Source organism: Melanotaenia boesemani, chromosome 20, assembly GCF_017639745.1.
Source record: "Melanotaenia boesemani isolate fMelBoe1 chromosome 20, fMelBoe1.pri, whole genome shotgun sequence".
Lineage (NCBI taxonomy): Eukaryota > Metazoa > Chordata > Actinopteri > Atheriniformes > Melanotaeniidae > Melanotaenia > Melanotaenia boesemani.
The window spans coordinates 22,119,878-22,139,424 of record NC_055701.1 but is presented as its reverse complement, the minus strand read 5'-3'; the positions used below and the strand labels follow the sequence as shown (position 1 = coordinate 22,139,424).

Sequence of the window (19,547 nt, the reverse complement as noted above, 5' to 3'; positions counted from 1 at the left end):
ATTAGACTTGTTTATTAAAAGTTTTTTCTTCCTTTTACATAATGTTAAATACAATCTCTCAAGAAAACAGAGGACTGAAAGCCTATGACGAGAAGATGCGATCAAACATGTCCTTTCAGACCCGCCAACATATAATCACTCTGTACTAATTTTAAAACTCAATGCAGCTGTCAGCTGTCATTCTTCCATTCAAAATAAAGAAAAATGGTTTTTATTTTTTTCAGTTCATAGCATATCTGTGCAAAATAGGTAGAGTCAGGTCCCAGAGCCCATATTCCAGCAGTTTCTTCACACTGAAGGCCACATAGAAACTGAATTTACAGCCTTCTATCTTCCATTGGGACGGCCATGCATTTCAGGTGTGTAAGTCAGAAGAACAATCATGACCCACAGATGCAGTACCGCCTGGGGAAAAATAAAAGATTAATGAGTTAAAAGTTTTATTGACTAGCATAACATGTCAGAAAATAAAAACTCACCATGTAGAGGATAACAAAAACTCTGGCCATAGGGTAGCGCCTTAGGAAGATTCCCAGTCTTATGCTGTGAGATGAAAAAAAAAATCCCCTGGTCAGCATGGAAGTTTGTTGTCTTATAGTATAAAAAAATAAATAACCTCCTCCTCCTCTAAATCCATGCCGTACAGAAGATCTTTTTACATGCTAGGAAGCACCAATACTAGCACAACCAAAGTCACGGGGAGACCCGCAGTTCAAAAGACTTACCAAAAACCACCTAAAAAAAAAAAAACCTCTTCTAATGTGTTTTCCTATGACTGCTTTTAAATGATTAATGAGGGCCCTGGTAGTTTCCATGAAGATGAATGAGGGTTTAAAGTGAAGTTTTCACTCTTACTCATATACTGTTTTGGGGTTCACTTCTTTTTGGATCTTTCTGGTGTTTCTAAGGCGAATTTGGGGGCTATCCCTTAATTCTCTTGACTCCAACTATTGATAGAGGTGTTAATTATCAACATCGGCCAATGGCTTCCTGAGATATTTACCTGCATAATATTTCTGTTAAAACATCTGTAAAACTACTCATATTCACTTTTTACTTTCTGCTTACTCATCAGACATTACTTTACTAAATCCTAGCTAAATTAAGCTGCTATCCTCTGGTTTTTACTGAAAGCAATGTGATTTTACATATTTTAATGTGTTCCAGGTGAATTTACTCTGACATCTTAACACATATCTTGATTCTAAATAACACTTTATGTCTCAGTTTTCTTTTGAGGCTAATATTTTACATACAGTCCTTATGGTTGCAAAGATGCATCCCATCATTTTGGGTAAATCATATCTCATAGAAGGCTGGAAAAATATCAGGAAGAGGTTAATTACAGCATGGTAGCAGGATCAGTGAAAGCTCACCTGAAGCGGTCAATAGTGCTGGCTGCCTTTTGAACTTTTCCATACACTCCTGGACTGTCCTGGTCACTGAAAAGTACTGGTGTGTTTCTTTGACGTGCCCCTGCCAATTGAAAAATATAACTATTAAGTGGATTAAGTCCAAATATGAAAAAATATTAACTAAAAATATCCCAGTTTACTATCTTATTAATTCACTAAACCTAAAAAAAAGGCAGCTTCTTGCACCTGGAGCCTCTAGGCCGCTCATGTTGATGGCTGGCCCTCCGCTTTGTCCTCCCTGGGCGTTCTTCAGCTGCTGCTCCAGACGCTCCAGCTGGAAGACCAGCGAGCTTTTTTCTGTACCCAGAGCCTCCAACATGGTCTGTTTCTGGATCAGCGTCTCTGTCAACTGGTGGAGGCGATTCTCCAGCTCCGTTTGGCTGCTGCTACTGAGAGTCTTGTTGGTCAGCTGAAATAACAGATACACACAAAGGCGATGTTTGATTTGGGTGGTGTAAAACTGGTAAATAACAACAGGCTGCTCCTTGACACTGTATAGTAACTAACCTGATTCCTGAGTTTTTGGATTTCATCTTCTCTGTCTTTGATTCGGCTCTGCAGAGTGGTTTTGGCTCGATGCTGCTCATCCTCAAGGTACTGTAGCTCCTATGAAAAAATGACAAAAAACATCCCAAATAACACAAACAGTAGACATCTCACACTGTTAGACATCATCAGTGTTTTTTACTTGTTTGTAGCGCTCCACTTCAGCCTCCAACTCCTGCTTAGCTCGATTCTGTAAGGCCTGCTGCTCTTGTATCTGCACCTGCTGCTCCCGCCACGCCTCAGCCTCTGTCAGGGCCTGAGTCTCCAAATCCTGTGAGGAAGATGACACGTCATGAGTTTGGTACATCTCAAAGGTGTTTGAAGGAAATTTCAGAGGGAGCATTTTAGTCAATTGGACAAAAATCTTAGTTTCTGCAGAGCAAAACAAGTTATTCCCCAGAAACATCCATATGAAATCTTTCATAGCAGAATTAATGTTAATTGATATCATAAATATTTCCTCCTTCCAATTACAACATCTCACCTGTATCTCTGTCCGCAGTGTGCTCACTTGGCCCTGCAGTTTTTGGATCTCCTCTCTCTGCAGCTCCTTTTCATGCCGTAGTTCCTCCAGCTCCAGAGCCATGGCCCCGCTGCCTTCCACGGCTTCTAGTCCAGCTCCCTCCTTCAGACTGCTGATCAGCTTTTCTTTGGACTTACAAAACATTTCAAGCATGATTAAAAACTGAATAGAGGCACCACATAAGAAGGCATGAGAAAGAACGTTTTCTCCAGGATCTAAACAAGCCTTACTTGTAGGATGCGTGATGCTTTGTGCTTGTAATCTTGTAGCTCTTGCTTGGCGAACTCAGCTGCAGCTTTGGCGCTTTTCAGTTGCTGTTGGAGGTCGTCAACCTTGACCTTCTCGTCTGCTGCTCGTCGGTCTGCTGCAGTCACAGTCTCTGCGAGAGTCTGCCTCTCACCCTCTAATTTGGACAAGCGGCCAGCATACTCAGTCTGCACAAGAACAGAGAACTCATGAGCCTCACAGCTTACATATTTAACACTAAAAAAAAAAGAATGGTTCATTTAAACATGTGAACCTGCATCTGCCGATAGTTGTCCTGTTCTCGCCTGACAGCCTGTTCCGCTTCTCGAAGTCTCTCCTGTATCGTTTCAAGGGCTTGGTTCTGCATGCTGCTACCCTCTGTGTGGTCTTGCATAATTCTAAAAAGTAAATAAATAAATAAAAATACAATCTACGCCAAATAATTAAAAACTTAATCTAATTCTTATTTTTTCAAAAAGTAGTGTGAAAAGTGCACCTTGATTTCTCAGTCTGTGCCTCCTCTAACGCAGCACTGCGGGATTTTACCAGCTGATCTGCTTCATCGAGTCGGATTTTTAGGACTGCAAGTTGGCCATCTTTGGCAGAGAGAGCTTCAGTGAGGTCATCAACCTGTGACCGAAGTTCCCGTAAGGTGCGGTTGGTCTGAGACTGCTCCGAGTTCCATCTGTCTGCGCGCAGCCGTGCCTGATTCAGTTCTGCAGGAGTAAAAGAAAAGAAAAAAAACAAAACAAGAAAAAACTATATTTTTACAACAGAGAGAGGAGTAGAAAGGTAAAAGCGTGCCGTTTTGTCGTCTTTTTCACCATCTTGTAAGTCTTTTGCTCTCTGAATGACTGAAGCCATCTCCTGGTTGAGGGAGGCCACCTCACTGCGCAGCAGCTGGTTCTCCAGACGCAGACTGGACAGAATCTGGCTCTGTGGTTCCTCGATCGGGGGAGGGGGCTCCTGTCTGCTGGTCTCCTGAGGGGCCGCCAAGCCTGAGTCTGAACTCTCAGGTGTGTCTACAGTAATCAAGTGGATGCCAAGAGGAAACACACACACACACAAAAAGATCTGAACACACATTTGAATTCATGCATGCACAAAACACACTCCACCCAACAATGCTGCAGCATTAGCAGGTGGTTGTGACGTGAATAAAACCAGAGGCATAAAAGAAGACTGCAAATGCTGCATTCAATTTCAATTTGGGAACTTAGAATTTACCATAGAATTTACCTAAAAAAGAAAAAATAAAGAAAGCACCAAGAGAGTCTGATTTAGGTCAAAGGTATGCAACGTTTACTAAGAGCCACTTGTCCCACCAATTAATCATCATTTAGACACACAACCTATATATGACTCTTACATATAACTTACAATAAACAGAACTATTAACAATGTATTTCATTTTATGTGTCAAGACAAAAAAGCCAAACCTGCACACCAGGGTTTAGATATCTATATCCCAGTCTCAAAACTTCTGAATTATTTCATGTTTATTATTTTTTTTAAGTCCTAGAATAGATGCTCTGAATTTTAATCAATGGTTATTTCATGTATTCTTAATTGTGAAACCTTACAATTTCTTAAATTGCTATAAAATCTGTAGCAGTATTTGGGTTTGGGGACTTGATCCAGTTTTTATAAAGAAAGTTTGCACAGCACAAATATCCACAGAAATTCTAAATTTGCTTTTTTTTCCACTCATTTGCAGCTTGGTACTGTTCAGCAACAGCAACTGTTGTTTGCTAATTTCTCACCAGAAATCATAGCATAAATTAACCTATCCATGCCAAATTACACTGCATTTTCACCTAAATGCCAGTAAGGGTTGTAGCGCCATATGCAGCTCAAGAGCCACAAGAGGCAGATCAAGATTTTAGGTAAAGCTCTCTTAATTTCTACACCACTGCTCTCCAGCAGCCAACACAGTTTACACTTAATCCAGCTTCTCTGCTTTTGATGTATTCAGCTGTGCAATAAGTGTTTTTGATGTATAAATTTGCTTAAAATGCATCAATATTGTTGGCATTTCACTACAAAAAAAAAAACAGTTAATGACAGACTGTGCAAGTGTTGTGTGATCTTTGCTTCACACAACTATCTCTGCATTTAAACTAAAGGTCTCATTTCAAAGATCTAAAACTAGTGATCAGTTAAGGTTTTTTTTTTAGCTGACCACTGAATGAAAATGTGAATCAAATGTGCTGAAATTGACATTTTGACCTACAACTTAATAGATACAACCAATGGAGCATATCTAACAAAAGTTACATGGGATCTAAATTATGTTCTAAAAAGGAGTTTAAATAAAAATGGAAAGATCTCATGGCCTTAAGGTACTATTGAGACATACAGTTTTAATCATTTTCTGTAGTCAAAGCATTCATTTACAGGAATATTTTGTGTTTGTAAACTAGGCGTTAAGTTTTGCTCAAATAAATCGATATGAATCTAGCAGCAGCCTGCTGGCTGGGCTCATACCTTGACTCTGTTCTTTAGCAGAGCTCTCCTCTGATGTTTTGATGCTGTGTGCAGACAGTGAGCTCATGCTTGAGGCCCTGGATACACCACGAGTAGATGGGGGTGTGGATGGGGCTGAGGGGACAGTGGAAGGGGGAGGTGTTGGGCTTTGCACCTCTGTGACCGGCGCTGCCACTTTCACAAGTTCCCTTCTTGAATCCCTTCTGTTGCTGACTGGAGGGTCCGAGCTGTTGAGGAAGTCAAACAGCACATCTTCATTCACATCCTGCTCGCTCTTTTTGGGCCTCACAAAGCTAGATGAGGTCTTGGTAGAGTTATGAATGCTGCTGCCAGAAGTAGAAGGGGTACTGGGCACATTGGCTGTCCCAGCCAGCAATGTTGCATTAGATCTTTTGATGTTGCCAGCTGCAGCAGAGATGTAACTCGGTGCATCGTGAGAGGATGTGAAGGTATCATGATGAGCAGCAACTGGGTTGGTCTGAAAGGCTACAGAACTGTACTCAGTTTCAACAGCAGATTGTCCATCAGGAGATGATGAAAAGGAAGATGTTCTTGCCTGGTTCTTACTGAGGGCTGTGGCAGCTCCTTGGTCTACTTTATTCAGAAAGTCTTCGGCTTTTCCAGCAAAATCAGAAAACCAAGACATTTTGCATCCTAGAGGTAGAAAGACAGCAGTAGAATGAGAGAATTAAATATGTTAAAGTTTCGTTAAAATGTGCTGTATTTTTCTTTTAGTTTTTGGATCTAACACTTTTCTTTTAATATGGCCACTTAAAAAAAAAGATGAATTTTAGTTTCAGTTTAATTTATTTTTAAAAGCTGACAGTGTATAATAATAAACATAAAATTCAAATAAGCAAGATTATAGCAAAGCTAATAGGTCATATGATCAATGTGCAGGTATAGATCTAAGCAGTTAATGTGGACAATTAGAGTTCAAATTCCCACATTAATTGCTTCTTAAAATCAGTAACATGAGAAGAATTATAATCTGAATAACAAAGAACCAATTAAAGGAACCACTTATGTGAAATGCTTGATTCTAGGACCTGATGTTCTCTTTGTTATTGAATGGTGGGATCATGGCAAGATCTAAAGAACTCCTAAAGGCTTTTTGGAAAAAAAAAGTCAATATCTTTTTATCCAAAGAGGGATTTAAAATGATCTCCAGATTACTCAAATTATCTATCAGTGGTATCGATTTTGAACAACTGTCCAACACTGAGCAAATTTAACACAAGAATATAATGTGGGGTTTGATGCTCAAAAAAAGTCTCCAAGAACCTCAAAGTCTTATCTGGAAACTCATCCATCCATGTGTGGCAGTCTGCATATGACTGCAAAGATGGAGTTGTTTGGCTTCAGTAAGAGTATTCATGTTAAACACAGTAAATTGATGCTTTCCAGAAAAATAAGATCAAAATCAGTAGCTGAGCAGCTTGTTTGATTCAAGTATAAATGATGCATCATTAGTGTTTTAGTGACAATCTAAGTGCACCAGTTAAAAAGACGAGGTCTAACCAATAGGGAATCATTTAACATAAAAATAGTTTGGCAACCCCCCCAAAAAACAAGGTGAAAAAGTTTAAAAAGAAGTAACCGAATCATAATCAGCTCCAGTTTGAAACTGGGGAATATAGATTGGACAGTGATTGAAATAATACATTGGAAATCAAAACATTAAGCAAAAAAAGCAATAAACATTTCAACAAAATTATGCCTGTTTTTGTTTTTTTGTTTTTTTTTTGGCTAAAGGGTCAGTACAAGGCCAAATAGTGTACCTTCTTTCCCCTACTTTTTTAAGTGATATATTAGTTGAATACATGGCCACTATTTTCTGCATGCATTAGATCAAAGATGAAGTCATTCAGTATATCCCCCCCCAAAAAAGAAAAAAAAAAGTTGCCAGAAAATCAAAATTACATCAACTTAAGCCTGCAACAACTTTAATTAAAAATATCCTCAAACATTCATTCAGCTTCAACAGTAAGATAATATTCTCCTTTTCAGCAAATATTTGACTCAGATCTGTGTATCATGCTAGAGCGCACACTACTGTATATTTACCATTTATACATAGCTTTGTGTTTTAATGTTTGAGTAACACACAATTTCCATGAATATCTTCTAAATCAACCTAATATATATTCTAGGCATCGAATTATTATTACTACACAAGATTAACATTTTTGGTGCTGAAGGGCATTAAAAAACAAATAGGAACAATAGCGTCTCGTTTCAGATATAAAATTTTGAAAGTGTTATCAAACCAATCAACATGACAACGACATTATATAACAGATATTTAAGATAAAATGTTTTTTTGAAAACAAAAAAATGCCTCACGTAAGATTAAGAGCTTATTATTCTGTATAAACAGCACTTTCTGATCAAATGCTAACCTATAAGGTTATAGCTGACTATCGAGTTAGTCATCTCTTTAACGAAACCAAATTGCTTCTGGCAAAAGTACTTAGAAATAATTATGAAAACAAAGTTGTCTCATAGGTAATCCGCGGTTGTGTCATCAACAACAAAATTAGTATTTACAGTTTTCTGGATTAACTCCATGCCAGCTAAAGCTAACAGGTTAGCTGACTACTAAAGAAAACCTCCCAACGTACCGTTTAAAAGAGCTCGTCAATGTCTGAATGTCTCTGGTCACCTGGCTATCTCCGAGGTTTGATAATTAAACATGAAAGAGGAAAACCGTTATGATAAAACATAGTCAAATATCATTATTCGTCAAACAGGATATCGGTGAGCTTCTCTCAATACGTGGACCAGGAAGCGCTCCAAGCAAGGACCCCACAACAGAGCGCCGTCGGAAAAGCCTGCTCAGAAATGAACCAATAGCAAGCCTCCTGCTTGTCAACTCCTACAAGGTCCAGAACTACAGTACCTAACAAATAGAGAGCACTTTTAAAAACAGTAAAAGTGGCTATTATGAGCCAGAAGACGGGAACATGTTTGCACATGAACATTCATCATAAATTATTTTCCAAATAAAATCAGCAATTTGCTCATTTTGTAAAGCTTTAATGCATCAAATGTCTCAGGTGGAAACTGTTAATAATGTGCATTAGAAACAAAATAAGCAGGAGTTATGAAACAGTGCTTCTTTATTTGTTTCGCACTCACTCAAAAATGCATATTTACATGGCATGCCACATCAATACAGGAACTATGGACACAATAACATGTAGAATCTGTTTGGGGATTTACGGACAGAGGAATTTATTCTGTGAACACCCGAAAAAAAGAGATAACTGAAATGAAGCAATACTTTTAGAACCAGCCAACTATAGAAAAAGAGTTCCTCTTAAATTGGGTTATTTCAAAGGCCCTAAAAAGTGACAAATATCCAGGTGACGAGTACTGAACTCTTCATATTTGTCACAGAGCGCCAATGTCAAAGTCAGAGATGGCATTATTTGAGACTGCAAAAAACAAAAAAAAAAACAAAACAAAAAAAAGTTTAGGATGGAGTGCATGGGTATTATCATACATTTATAGGAGATAAAAGATTTACAACACCAATTCCTGGTTGGTTGGGATAAGCTGGTCCACTCCATCAGAAGACCAGCCTAAATGCATCAACAACCTAAGTTTTCTAAGTTAATGTCCTTGTCCAAGGTGATAATCCACAAGCGATGTCCTTTCAAGGAAGAAAAACCAAAAAAGATGTGAACTTTAAGAGTGAGAGGGAAGATAGTTCTTGGAGAAGGGGGGAAAATGAAAAAAAAAAAAAAATACGTGTGTGTCTGTGATGATGCAAAAATACACGACAGACATCTGGACAAGCTTCTTCTGAGAAGGATCCTTTGAGAAAGATTTTGAGTCTTGGTTCAATCAGTGTTTCCTCTGTTTGGATGAACAGTTTCTTGCAGCAACACTCAAACACACATCTTCCAGGAGTCATTCATGCACACATACTGACTTTCTCACAACTTATTACACACACACACACACACACACACACACACACACACACACACACACACACACACAGTCTCTCTCTTCAGCACATGCAATATGGTGTCTGAACGAGGGGTGGTTCCAACTCATATCAGGCCTCTCCTCTTCTTATAGTCCTCCAGGTTAAGGGACCTGCGGGGGGCGCCGTCCTTCACTGGCAGCGCGTTGGAGCTGACGGATAGAGATTTCGCCTCTGCACAATAAGAATGAAATTATACATCAGTACAGCACTGCTATGGTATAAGCGGGCAGTCATCAGTTCGTCTATACAGCCTGAACTGTATCACTAAACATAAAAGTGAAACCATCTCACCTGCATTAGGAACCTGTAGATCAATCTTTACATCAAAATCATGAACTTTAAACAGGTCTTCTGAGAGGTCAGTGGTTGGTTTCGGGACATCTTTGTCTTTTGGGTTTGTTTGATCCTATAACAAAGACGTGAACAAACATAAGACACTGGAGTGAAGACCTCTTATTGTGTTAGTAAGACATTTCCTTCATGCGCTCCAAATATCTTTGCATGAGATTTTGGGGAGCATTGTGTTTACCAGTTTGTTCTTTTCTGCACTGGCTTGTTCTGCTGCTGCTGACCCTGAACCATATTTCTGGTTTAGGTGAGCAAGAATAGCTGCATGGACTGATGGATCTCTGGCCTGCAGAACAAAGAAGAGTCAGATTACATTAATCCATTATATTGTAAAAAAAATGGATTATTACACTTAATACATAGCAAGGATGTGCCATACTAGCATCGAAGCTGCTCTGAGCATACTTCAGAGCATCAGAATCAGTTGTGTGAGAAATATGGCACGCAGTATAAATCCTCTGACTAGGAGTCAAACCATAAATGTTCTGCTTATGTGATGTTTATCACCAAATAGCATTCTGTTTACTCTGATCCTGACATACAAGTGGGGTGCGTGTTTCTCAAGTTCCAACAGTTCTGTCAGATTTATGCATTTTCTTTAGAAAAATAATACTAATAATCAAAGACTTATGAAAAATTAGGTGGTCAAATCTAAAATTTTACAGCTGTTATAAAATTACTATTAAAACTTACATTTGACACCATGGTTGGTTTGCACTGTCTTCGTGTGAAGGGGTCCATTTGTTGGTTTTTGGCATTCTGTCCTTCAGCCTGTTAGACAATGCACAGAAAAGGAAAATTAGGGGTATTTTTATATTATATACTTCCCGTCTTATGGGGGAGTGGTGTCCTAGTGGTTACGAAGTTGGGCTTGGGTCTGGAGAACTCGAGTTCAAGTCCCTGTTGTGCCAACAGAGGTGAACCACTGTTAGCCAACCTGAGCAAGGCCCCCAACCCCCCAATTGCTCCCCAGGTGATGAAACATGGCAGCCCCCTGCTCTCTAGTACATTTATAGATGGGTCAAATGTAGAGCCCAATTTCTCAACTGGGATTATTAAAGTATTATTATTATTAAAATTATTATTATGGGACAACTGAAGCCAACTGCAGTAAAATCAACAACATATATGTTCCTTCATTGTAACAAGTGAGATGATTTAATGCTCCTACAAAGGCAGCTACAGCTAAACTGTGCAAGGCAGAACTTCAATATCCTCAAACACAGTGCTGCTGCAAACTAAAACAATGGGATGAACCTTTTGCCTCAATTTTCAACCTGATCTTCCAAAGTCATCACCAGTACCTGGAAATTAACTCTGGTTCTCCCTCTACCTTTTACAACAGCTATACTTGTAACAAATCATACAGCACAGTTGTATTGTGGACTTGTCTTAGACTTTCAACTCTACAGCTTGTAAATGACTGTTACAGAAGCTTAGCTCCACATACCTCTATGAAATGGTCTGAATATGCATTATATGCATACATATGAAATCATAGGACATTTTTAGAATGACATGATCACATATTCATCGGTCTTTTTGCATTACAAAAGAATTAGTACTACTACAATATTGAATTTCCCTTTGGGATTAATAAAGTATTTTTCATTCATTCATTCATTCATTCACTCATTCACTCATTCACTCATTCATTCATTCATTCATTCATTAGGCCATAGACTTCTGAAAGAAAACCTTTCAATCACTAAAGCTCTCAATAAACAAACTAGAATTAGTCCAAACCCCCCCAAAAAGACCAAAATTATTAGTTTAACTTTCTACATTAAAGCAGCTGATGCTGTACGAACAGAAAGATTCGCTTGTGTGTGTGCATCTTCATGAGCTTCAAATGATTTTAGATGATAAGACAGAAGAGTCATACAATCCTAGAGGCTCATTTCCTGGGCAGAAGAAGTTTCACGGAACAGTGCCCATTAGTGAGGCCATTTCCAGCCTTTATTATGAGGTATTTAATTAATCATTAATAACTAATCATTAGTAACCTGGTGTCAAAATTAACATTATTATATAGTTTATTGGCATATGGGAAATCGCCACTAGATCTTATTAATTCTAACGGGCTATTTAACATTGATTGTTATCACAGCTCATTATCGTTAGGGGAAATATGCGTCCCTAAAAAAACATGCCACCACAGTGGAGCATCACCACCCCTGGTAAACATTTAAATGTTGCAGCATCTTCAGGAGGATTTTAAAATATCCCAAAAAATTTCTGTTCTACTTGTGAAGTTGCAGAAATGTTCAAATATATTTTAAATCACTTCCAAATTATATGCAGTGCAAATATTTCTAACATTTTTCAGGGTTTTCTTTTCTCCTTAATATTAAAAATGCATAATGCAAGCAACATACAAGTGGTGTCAGAGGAAGTTAAGCACTTACCACAAGAGCTTTCTCAGATTCAACAATGTTCCAACTTCTGTTCCTCTGGTTAATGTAGCTGAAACAAGAACGGTTTTTGAATAAAGGATGACGACAGAGTAATGATAGTAGTGATATGAAGAGCAAATGATAAAAAATGTTGGTATACTGCCATCACAAGTTTGCTTTAGATGGCCTGAATGTTGAAAATGAGATTTTCAACTCGCTCTCTATTCTCAACAATTCACGCCTCATCAACATGCAAGGTCTCTATTTTTTTTTAGAATAGAATAGAATAGAAATACTTTATTAATCCCTTCGGAGAGCCCTCAGGGACAATAATAATAAGAAGAAGAAGGGAAAAAATAAAACACCAAAACTGACTGTACTTACTTTAATTAGGTTCTAACCATTTATCTATGAACTCAACCTCCTGGTCTAACATGCCTAGGGTGCTATGAAATCCATTTAAATCCCCCCCCAAACTTTGTTTTTCTTAGGCTAGTGTATTGCAGTTTTATGATGTTTCCCCTCCTGCAACCCACCTGACTCAAATCAATGGATCATTAAGAGACTTGTGCATAACTTGACAAGCTGTTGAAGCGCCATTTCATTTGAATCAGGTGTCGCAGAGGAGAAACATGTAAAACCTGCAGGACCCTGGCCCAGGAGGCTCAGAGTTGGTGATCCCTGCTGTAGCCTAGACAAGCCGTCTTCAACCAGATGAGCTTAGTGATATTTAAAATAAATAAAAAAAAAAGGTTCAAATTATTCATATTAATGTCAATGCGCAGCAGTCTCCTACAAGTAGTTTTGTTAAGTTAGACTAATATTTTTTCCTCCATAGATCTCCTCCAGTGGCAGCTCAAACACCCGAGGTAAAAGTTTTACGGAGGCTGGTTTTCTGACCACGCTCCGTGTTTTTAACACTTCACCATAAATGGAGACAGCTTTTTAATATTTAAAAAAAAAAAAGAAGCACTTTGGGTAGCATTTCTTGGGTAACTGGTATTTCTGTTGGTCTGTTAGCCATCGCCGACTCTCGGGGGGGAGCTGCGAGTCCTGCCAGCAGAGATGATGTCGAACAGAAAGTTGCAGCGATCAGAATACGTTTCACTCTCATCTTGCTTTTCTTCTTCATTTGACTTGGGTAACGTAGAAAACTCTTAGATTAGTAGAGAAAGTAGATCATACCTTCCTATGAGCCAGTTCCACAATATTCCATCTTTTACAACTTCTTCCATTTTTAATGTCAAATTCTAAAATTCGGTTTGCATTTTCCGCATCAAGGAAATCATACGGCCCTGCGTAGCATCATATCTAAGAGAGGCATTTACCTGATGGCAGAGATGTTCTTGGTCCTTTGTCTGTCAAGTGCTTCTGCCCTTTCCTCAAGCTCATTCAGCTCATCCTGGATTACTTTTACTTTCTCACCGTCTCCATTTTCTTCTGCCATTGCCTTCAGTCAAAAGACATAAACATGTCTGATTAAGAGCCTGATGGGTGAAAACTGATGGCACCGATGGACAATTTCATGTGTGGGGCAGTGTGGGAACTTTTTCTGATTTATATGGATGCTCAATGACTGCAAAGACAAGAATGAGCATGTTACACGTGTATAAAATTGATTTCATTTTACCTTATCTTTGAGTAACTGCGTTTTCTTCATGGCATAATTTGGTGGAGCTTTTCTGAATCTGTCCTTCTCTTTTACAATCTGCACAGAATTTAGACAGCAGAGGTTTGTTTCAGTTCATACAGTGTGAAGTCAGAGAAATCAGAGGACTTCTTGAAAAACACTCACATCTTCAATATCTTTGTCATTAAACTTGTAGTTCAGCGCTTCCTTGATGGACTGCTCTTTCTTTGTAATTTCATCAAGAGTTGGTACCTGCATCCCAGCGACCATCATCTGCAGAACAGAAAAATCAGCACAGAAAACTCAAACTGAAGCTTTCACCCAACTTTTTGCTGTTTTCATGTCAAATGACTGAATCCACTTACTGCTTCTTTCCACTTCATAAATTCACTTTCTGTGAACTCTTGATTTGATACAAACTCCAGCCTGAAAACTCGTGTGTCAGCACCATGTCTGAAGAAGATTTACAACATATGAGGGTAATATTTTGGAGATTATGGAAAAAAAATCTACTAAACTACTACTTGATTACTTATCTAAATACAATCAACATTTTTATGATTGAACGCCTACCTTAATTGCAATCCCTTGTTTGTCCGCGTTGATCCAAGTTGATAAACTTTTGCCGTCTCTACTACATCCACAATTTCAGCAACCTTTGAATAGAAAAGGAGTAAAATGAAACCTTTATTAAACTAAAGATGCTTTACAATTAGTCTTAGATCTTCTCTGAAATGCATTAGGGAATGCTGTTGCTTATGGTTATCCAGTCCTAAGAAATATGACCTAAAAGTCAAGCTCACCCTATAAACTGGTTTGCTGCTGCTATTACCAATTCCTATCCTCACAAAGCAGCCAGTGACAGTCTTTGCAAAGAAGGGCATGTGGCACCAGCGCTCCAGCTTGTGTCTGGACAGTCGGATCCTGTTGAGTTCCTCTGGTAGTGAAACAGGCTGCGACTTTGGTGGCGTCTCCTCTTTTCTGAAGGCAAGACATAGTTCAACTTGTTACTCAAAACTGTGAGAAGAAAGTGGTATTGAGGTGAACAAACAGCTTAAAATACTAACTCGTCATCATCATAAGACGATGAACGTGAACTCCGGTCACTTTTGACCGATGACTTGTCGTCATCTTCCTCCTCTTCTTCCTCATCATCAGAGTAAACTTCACTTGTCTTGAGTGGCTCACGTTTGGCCAGCAATTCAGCTGCGAAGAGATGAAAGGTGGGTTGTTACAGCTGCCGAACTCATTACAACATCACTAAGAGGTAAAAGTACATTTACCTGTTTTGTTTTTCTTCTTCTCACGTTCAGCTTTCAGTTCTTCCATAGCCTGGGACTTTTTATCCAGTTTTTCGTCACGTTTGGATCGTCTTTCTTTGTTATGAGACATGACCTAGAGACAGATGGAGATTACAGGTTACATTCTGTGTCGAGGTCATTTTCTCCAATATTTTATTTACTTTAAGATCTATATTAACTCTGAATAATATAAATATGTCATCTGAAAATCTTTTAGCTGCCACTAAAACTGAACTCACCACTTGAGTGTCTTGAACCTGAGATTGCTTCCTTTTTTCTTGCTCTTCTTCCTGTTTCTTTTTCTTTTCTTCCTTCTCTTTCTTCTTTGCCGTCTTTAGTTTTTTCTTAATTTCAAACCTTTGAAACCAAACAGGAGCTTGAATGAGTAAACACTGGCAGTACTGGTGAAATACCACTGCATGATACACAAATTGTTAAAATTCTTTTATTGCAAGTCTGTTTAGAAAAGAATTAAAATACTAAAAGATCAAGGAAAATTATAAATTTGAGGAACAAAAGAAATATACTGTTGATTTGTGGCTTTTTTTAAACTATTTTGGAAACCTCAGTGAACCTGCCAGTGAACAAAAAAGGGAAACTAGTGACAGATTTTTTTTTTTTTTTAAATCAACAAATAGATTTTTACTCTCTTACCGTCTCTTTAGCACCTCTCTTTTCTCAATTCTGTTGAACAGCTCCTGTTCTCTTTCTTTTTCTGTCATCTGCTCCAGACGAGCTCTGTCCTCGGCGTCGCCCATCAGGTCATCATCGTAACCGTCCCTAAACACCTCGTCCTCAGAGGAGTCTGAGTCGGAGCTGGAGGATGAGCTGTTGCTCTCTGAATCCGACACCTCGCCTGAAAGTTTTAAGATATTACATAAACACGGATAATTCTGCTGATTTCAAACACGTCACTAGATTATGGAGTGGACATTAACAGTTGTTCTCAAAGCTGCTTAAAACACATGACATAACGAATAAGATTAATTAAGCTTCATTATAAGTTTGGACAACCATCTTCCATTTTACGTGTTTTTTTTTCTAGCATTAGCTAAACAAAGTTTTTATTTTCAGCAACAACGTCTCAAAATAGTACATCTACTGTCAAAGGTAAAGCTGGTCAAGATAATTCATTTGGCATTTTCTTTACAGCAGCTCACTTTTATTCATGCAGTAGTGTAAGATAAGCAGTGCCCACTGGTCTATGAAAAACTGGACTACTGCACACCCCACAGCAGGAGATCTGCTTGTAGTTACTCATATCAAATGCTTAATATGTATATAATGCAGGCTGGTGTCCTTATTGAAACAATGTTAGTTTAGTTAGTTTGTGTTGTTATTCTCATTTTTAAAAAATGCTCTGTGATTTGCTGTCAAATTGGTCAGGATTTAAATTCTCATGAACAGATTTTCTTTATTTTTCTGTTTATATATCCAAATTTAACACAGTGCTCTTTGAAACTGAAATATCTTTCAAAAGCATGTTTACAGCTGGCCAGTAACATTGTTTTTTAAAATGGAAAATATCACTGATTAGGACTTTATGTCAAGGGTGAATTAAGAGGGATAAAATGTTAGGACATTTTTTCCATTTAATCAGATGTCCTAATTGACTGAAATCGAAGTTTTCCATCACTGACCAGACCAGTGTTAAACAGGACAATGTATTGATAAACAACAGCTTATATACTCTGCAGTGTGCCACCTGGGATAAAGGGAATGAGTGAGTGAGTCATGTAATCCCATCCACCTAAAATACCCACAGACAGGCACCATGGTGATGTGTTATCTACAGGTCATCACATGTCTGGACTTTCTATTTTGCTTTTTGTCTAAGGTGCAATGAAACCTATAACCTGTGTATGGGTCTGTTTTCTTTAATCTAAGAGTTAGTTGGCAATTAAACAATATTTCTGTAACAAATTCCTTTTAAATATGCTTTGATTTAACTGTTTGCTCTTTGAAGATGTTTGAAAAGAAGCCAGATTTTTACAGTACTAAATACATATTGTTTATTTCTTAAACAATGTAAGGACACATACCCTCTTCTGGAGCAGAGCTGTCTGCAGAACTGTCTCCATCTGAGCTGCCAGATGCTGTTGCTTTATTAACCTTCTTCTTTGTAGCACTCTTCTTTTCCGTACCTTTTCCCTGTTTAACCTTCTTTTTGCCTTTGGTGCCACCCACCGTCCACTAGAAAGTGAAGATTAAGAAGAGATATATTTTCACTTTAGATGAATACAGTAACTGAGAATTGTAGTCCATTCATTACAAGCTGATGTGTCCCAAACTGAGGAGAGAACGCACAGACTATCTTACCTCATCATCACTATCAGATGTCTCAGAGTCTGTAGAGGCTGCTGGTTTGTTAACAGGTTCTTCCTGCTCACCTGAATCAACCCTCTTTCTCTTTGCCAAAGACAACAGCTCCTAAAAAGACAACAGAATGATGTGATTCAGAAACAACATCAAGTCAACTCATGACACAAAGTAGCAAACTGCCTTATGAAACTACAGACTTTGCTCAAATGTATCTATAAAATAAGCAAGTCTTGGGGAAGTTCATCTTGAACTGATGTCTCTAAGTACAGATGTAAACAAAAGTAAATACAAATGAGATGCAATAGAACCCACCACTGTGTAACTATTACGGCACTGTACAGTAAAGGTAACTTTTCAAGCTTATTTAAGGATAAAACTCAATTAAATTAAAACAAAACAAGACATAAGCTCCAAGTGACAGCTGATGGTGGTATGAGCAGCAGTTGTCTCAACATTTAAAGGCCCTACTTGAATAGATAAGCAATAATATTAAGTTATGTCCATTTATACTTCAAGAATATGAAAAGCTGCCTAAAACTAAGTACTTCTAGAGACCACCTCTCACCTCTTTCACTAAAATGCAAGTTGTAATGATGAGGCCAATCCACAATTACAACTGTTGGCTTAATGTTTTGAAATTCTCTATTTTTGCTGATAGTCATGGATGACCATTCACAGCTGGGTACTGTCTTGATTTAACAAGAGGTGCTTGACTAGTACCAGGGCTACTCAGTTCGGTACTACAAGGTCCGCAATCCAGCAGGTTTTCCATGCATCCCGGCTTCAACACACCTGAATCAAATTAAATTGATCTAACAGCCAATAAATTTCTTCAAAATGACTCATTAATTTGAGTATATAGGTGCGCTGGATTGCGGCCCTTATTGGACCAAACTGAGTAGCCCTTTTGCAAAACCAAACACTAAAGCATCTCCCCGAACATTGTTTTTGGTTTAGAAAACTACCCAGCACTTTGAAGACTTTAATCTGATGGATGGGGACCAACACAAGAATGGCACTAATAGCATTCATTTTAAACTAAGAAACATAAAATTTATACATATTATTTGCAACTATTTCTGGGATTACTCTTGACTAAAATAACATGACAATGACAGCCCTAGCTGCAGCACTTTATGGCCTTATGATGTATAATGGTTCACATAAGTTATAAATATTAAGTTATATAAATGCCCAATTTTATGAAATTGAGCACTGGCTTCAGATAGAGTCTCTGTATTACAAAGGTTTAAACCTAATCCCGAACACATTCCAGCGGTATGCATAAATAAACATCAGGTCATTTGATCAGAATTGCTATTTTCATGACATAAAAAGGGACTTAAGATCTGTCTATGGTTAAAACCACCAAAGTAAAAGAGCTTAATCAAATTCATGCCCTATAGTTTATTGTAACCAGAGTTACTAGAGCAACATTGAGTGCAGTTATTCAGATTGGCATGTTATACTAGACGCACTTGTTTATCAACAACACTGAAATAGAACTTCAGGTCTGAGCCCATGACGTCAGCCAGGAGATAAGGTTGAAGCTAAATCAAATGCGGCTCTACTATCTCCTGTTTCAGCAAACACATCCCATTCTCTTTAAGTCTACAAGCTAACAAACAAATCCTGCAACAATGTAAAATAGTGGCCAAGCGGCTTAAGACCCGAAACCAGTCGGAGGCCCGTGGCGCGGCATTTTCGTAGTAACATTTACTGCAATTGCTAGCATTAGACATATCCCGTAAGGTAATCTTTCGCTTAACGTGACAGAACGTTTCTAAGACTCTGCACAGACTCAAACACTCTACGCTTTGCAATGCACTTTCAATAAACACTTAATGAAAAACCATATGTATACATGTTAGAATTTACGTGTTTACCCCTAAAGGACACATAAAATAGGCCCACTTTCAGCTTGTTCAAGCGAGGCAAAACACAGCGCAAGCAATTAGCATACGTTAGCTTCACCTCAAACCGTTGACAACTTAAAAAGCCACCAGTAGGAACTGAATCTGAAAAATGTTTACCTACCTGATCTAAATTATCGTCACTGGCGCTGTCTTCGGAGTCAGAGTCAATCACGACTCGACCTTTCCGCTTCTTCACATTCACCATGATTAGCTGCGCAGCTAAACTGCTAGCTACTCTTGTGTCGTCTAATGTTTGTGACTAGCCGTTGTTGCTACCTAGCTTGTTGGTTCTGCAGTCGCCACACAAAGACAGTACTGAGCATGCGCGTTCATACATGCAAAGCAGTTTGTATTTCTCGCTTTTATATAGTAAAATATCAAATCGCTTGAACTATAACTTCTTACTAATAAAATTAA

The 19,547-nt window shown here is 38.3% G+C and overlaps 2 protein-coding genes across 3 annotated transcripts; both read right to left on the bottom strand.

The window, feature by feature from the left end:
* On the bottom strand, positions 1–8,036 carry golga5 (golgin A5). Of its 2 annotated transcripts, XM_041972631.1 has the most exons (14): positions 7,842–8,036; positions 5,785–5,871; positions 5,218–5,703; positions 3,555–3,752; positions 3,227–3,446; positions 3,005–3,128; positions 2,715–2,918; positions 2,446–2,616; positions 2,104–2,232; positions 1,923–2,021; positions 1,602–1,824; positions 1,377–1,476; positions 480–543; positions 1–405 (listed from the first exon to the last, which is right to left on the bottom strand). In XM_041972631.1, exons 2-14 carry the CDS (start codon positions 5,861–5,863, stop codon positions 328–330), a joined length of 2,175 nt encoding a protein of 724 aa, XP_041828565.1. In that variant the 5' UTR covers positions 5,864–5,871; positions 7,842–8,036; the 3' UTR covers positions 1–327. The 2 variants fall into 2 exon arrangements, with proteins under 2 accessions (XP_041828565.1, XP_041828564.1); XM_041972630.1 differs by having other exon boundaries at positions 5,218–5,871.
* Positions 8,037–8,321: 285 nt separating this feature from the next.
* On the bottom strand, positions 8,322–19,547 carry rtf1 (RTF1 homolog, Paf1/RNA polymerase II complex component). Its single transcript, XM_041971521.1, has 18 exons — positions 19,252–19,547; positions 17,212–17,322; positions 16,935–17,085; positions 15,547–15,748; positions 15,132–15,249; positions 14,875–14,986; positions 14,659–14,797; positions 14,395–14,572; positions 14,165–14,247; positions 13,957–14,044; positions 13,757–13,864; positions 13,592–13,669; positions 13,290–13,411; positions 11,974–12,031; positions 10,259–10,336; positions 9,747–9,851; positions 9,509–9,623; positions 8,322–9,388 (listed from the first exon to the last, which is right to left on the bottom strand). Exons 1-18 carry the CDS (start codon positions 19,333–19,335, stop codon positions 9,282–9,284), a joined length of 2,037 nt encoding a protein of 678 aa, XP_041827455.1. The 5' UTR covers positions 19,336–19,547; the 3' UTR covers positions 8,322–9,281.

Excerpts from the sequence above, each read along its gene's own strand:
- rtf1 (XM_041971521.1), bottom strand. The coding sequence starts at position 19,335 with ATGGTGAATGTGAAGAAGCGGAAAGGTCGAGTCGTGATTGACTCTGAC. Across the intron at positions 9,624-9,746 it reads GTGCAGAAAAGAACAAACTG|GATCAAACAAACCCAAAAGA; the intron begins GTAAACACAATG and ends TCTTTGTTATAG. Across the intron at positions 9,389-9,508 it reads TCTACAGGTTCCTAATGCAG|AGGCGAAATCTCTATCCGTC; the intron begins GTGAGATGGTTT and ends CTTATTGTGCAG.
- golga5 (XM_041972630.1), bottom strand. The coding sequence starts at position 5,863 with ATGTCTTGGTTTTCTGATTTTGCTGGAAAAGCCGAAGACTTTCTGAAT. Across the intron at positions 1,825-1,922 it reads TCCAAAAACTCAGGAATCAG|CTGACCAACAAGACTCTCAG; the intron begins GTTAGTTACTAT and ends CTGTTATTTCAG. Across the intron at positions 406-479 it reads TTTTTGTTATCCTCTACATG|GCGGTACTGCATCTGTGGGT; the intron begins GTGAGTTTTTAT and ends ATTTTTCCCCAG.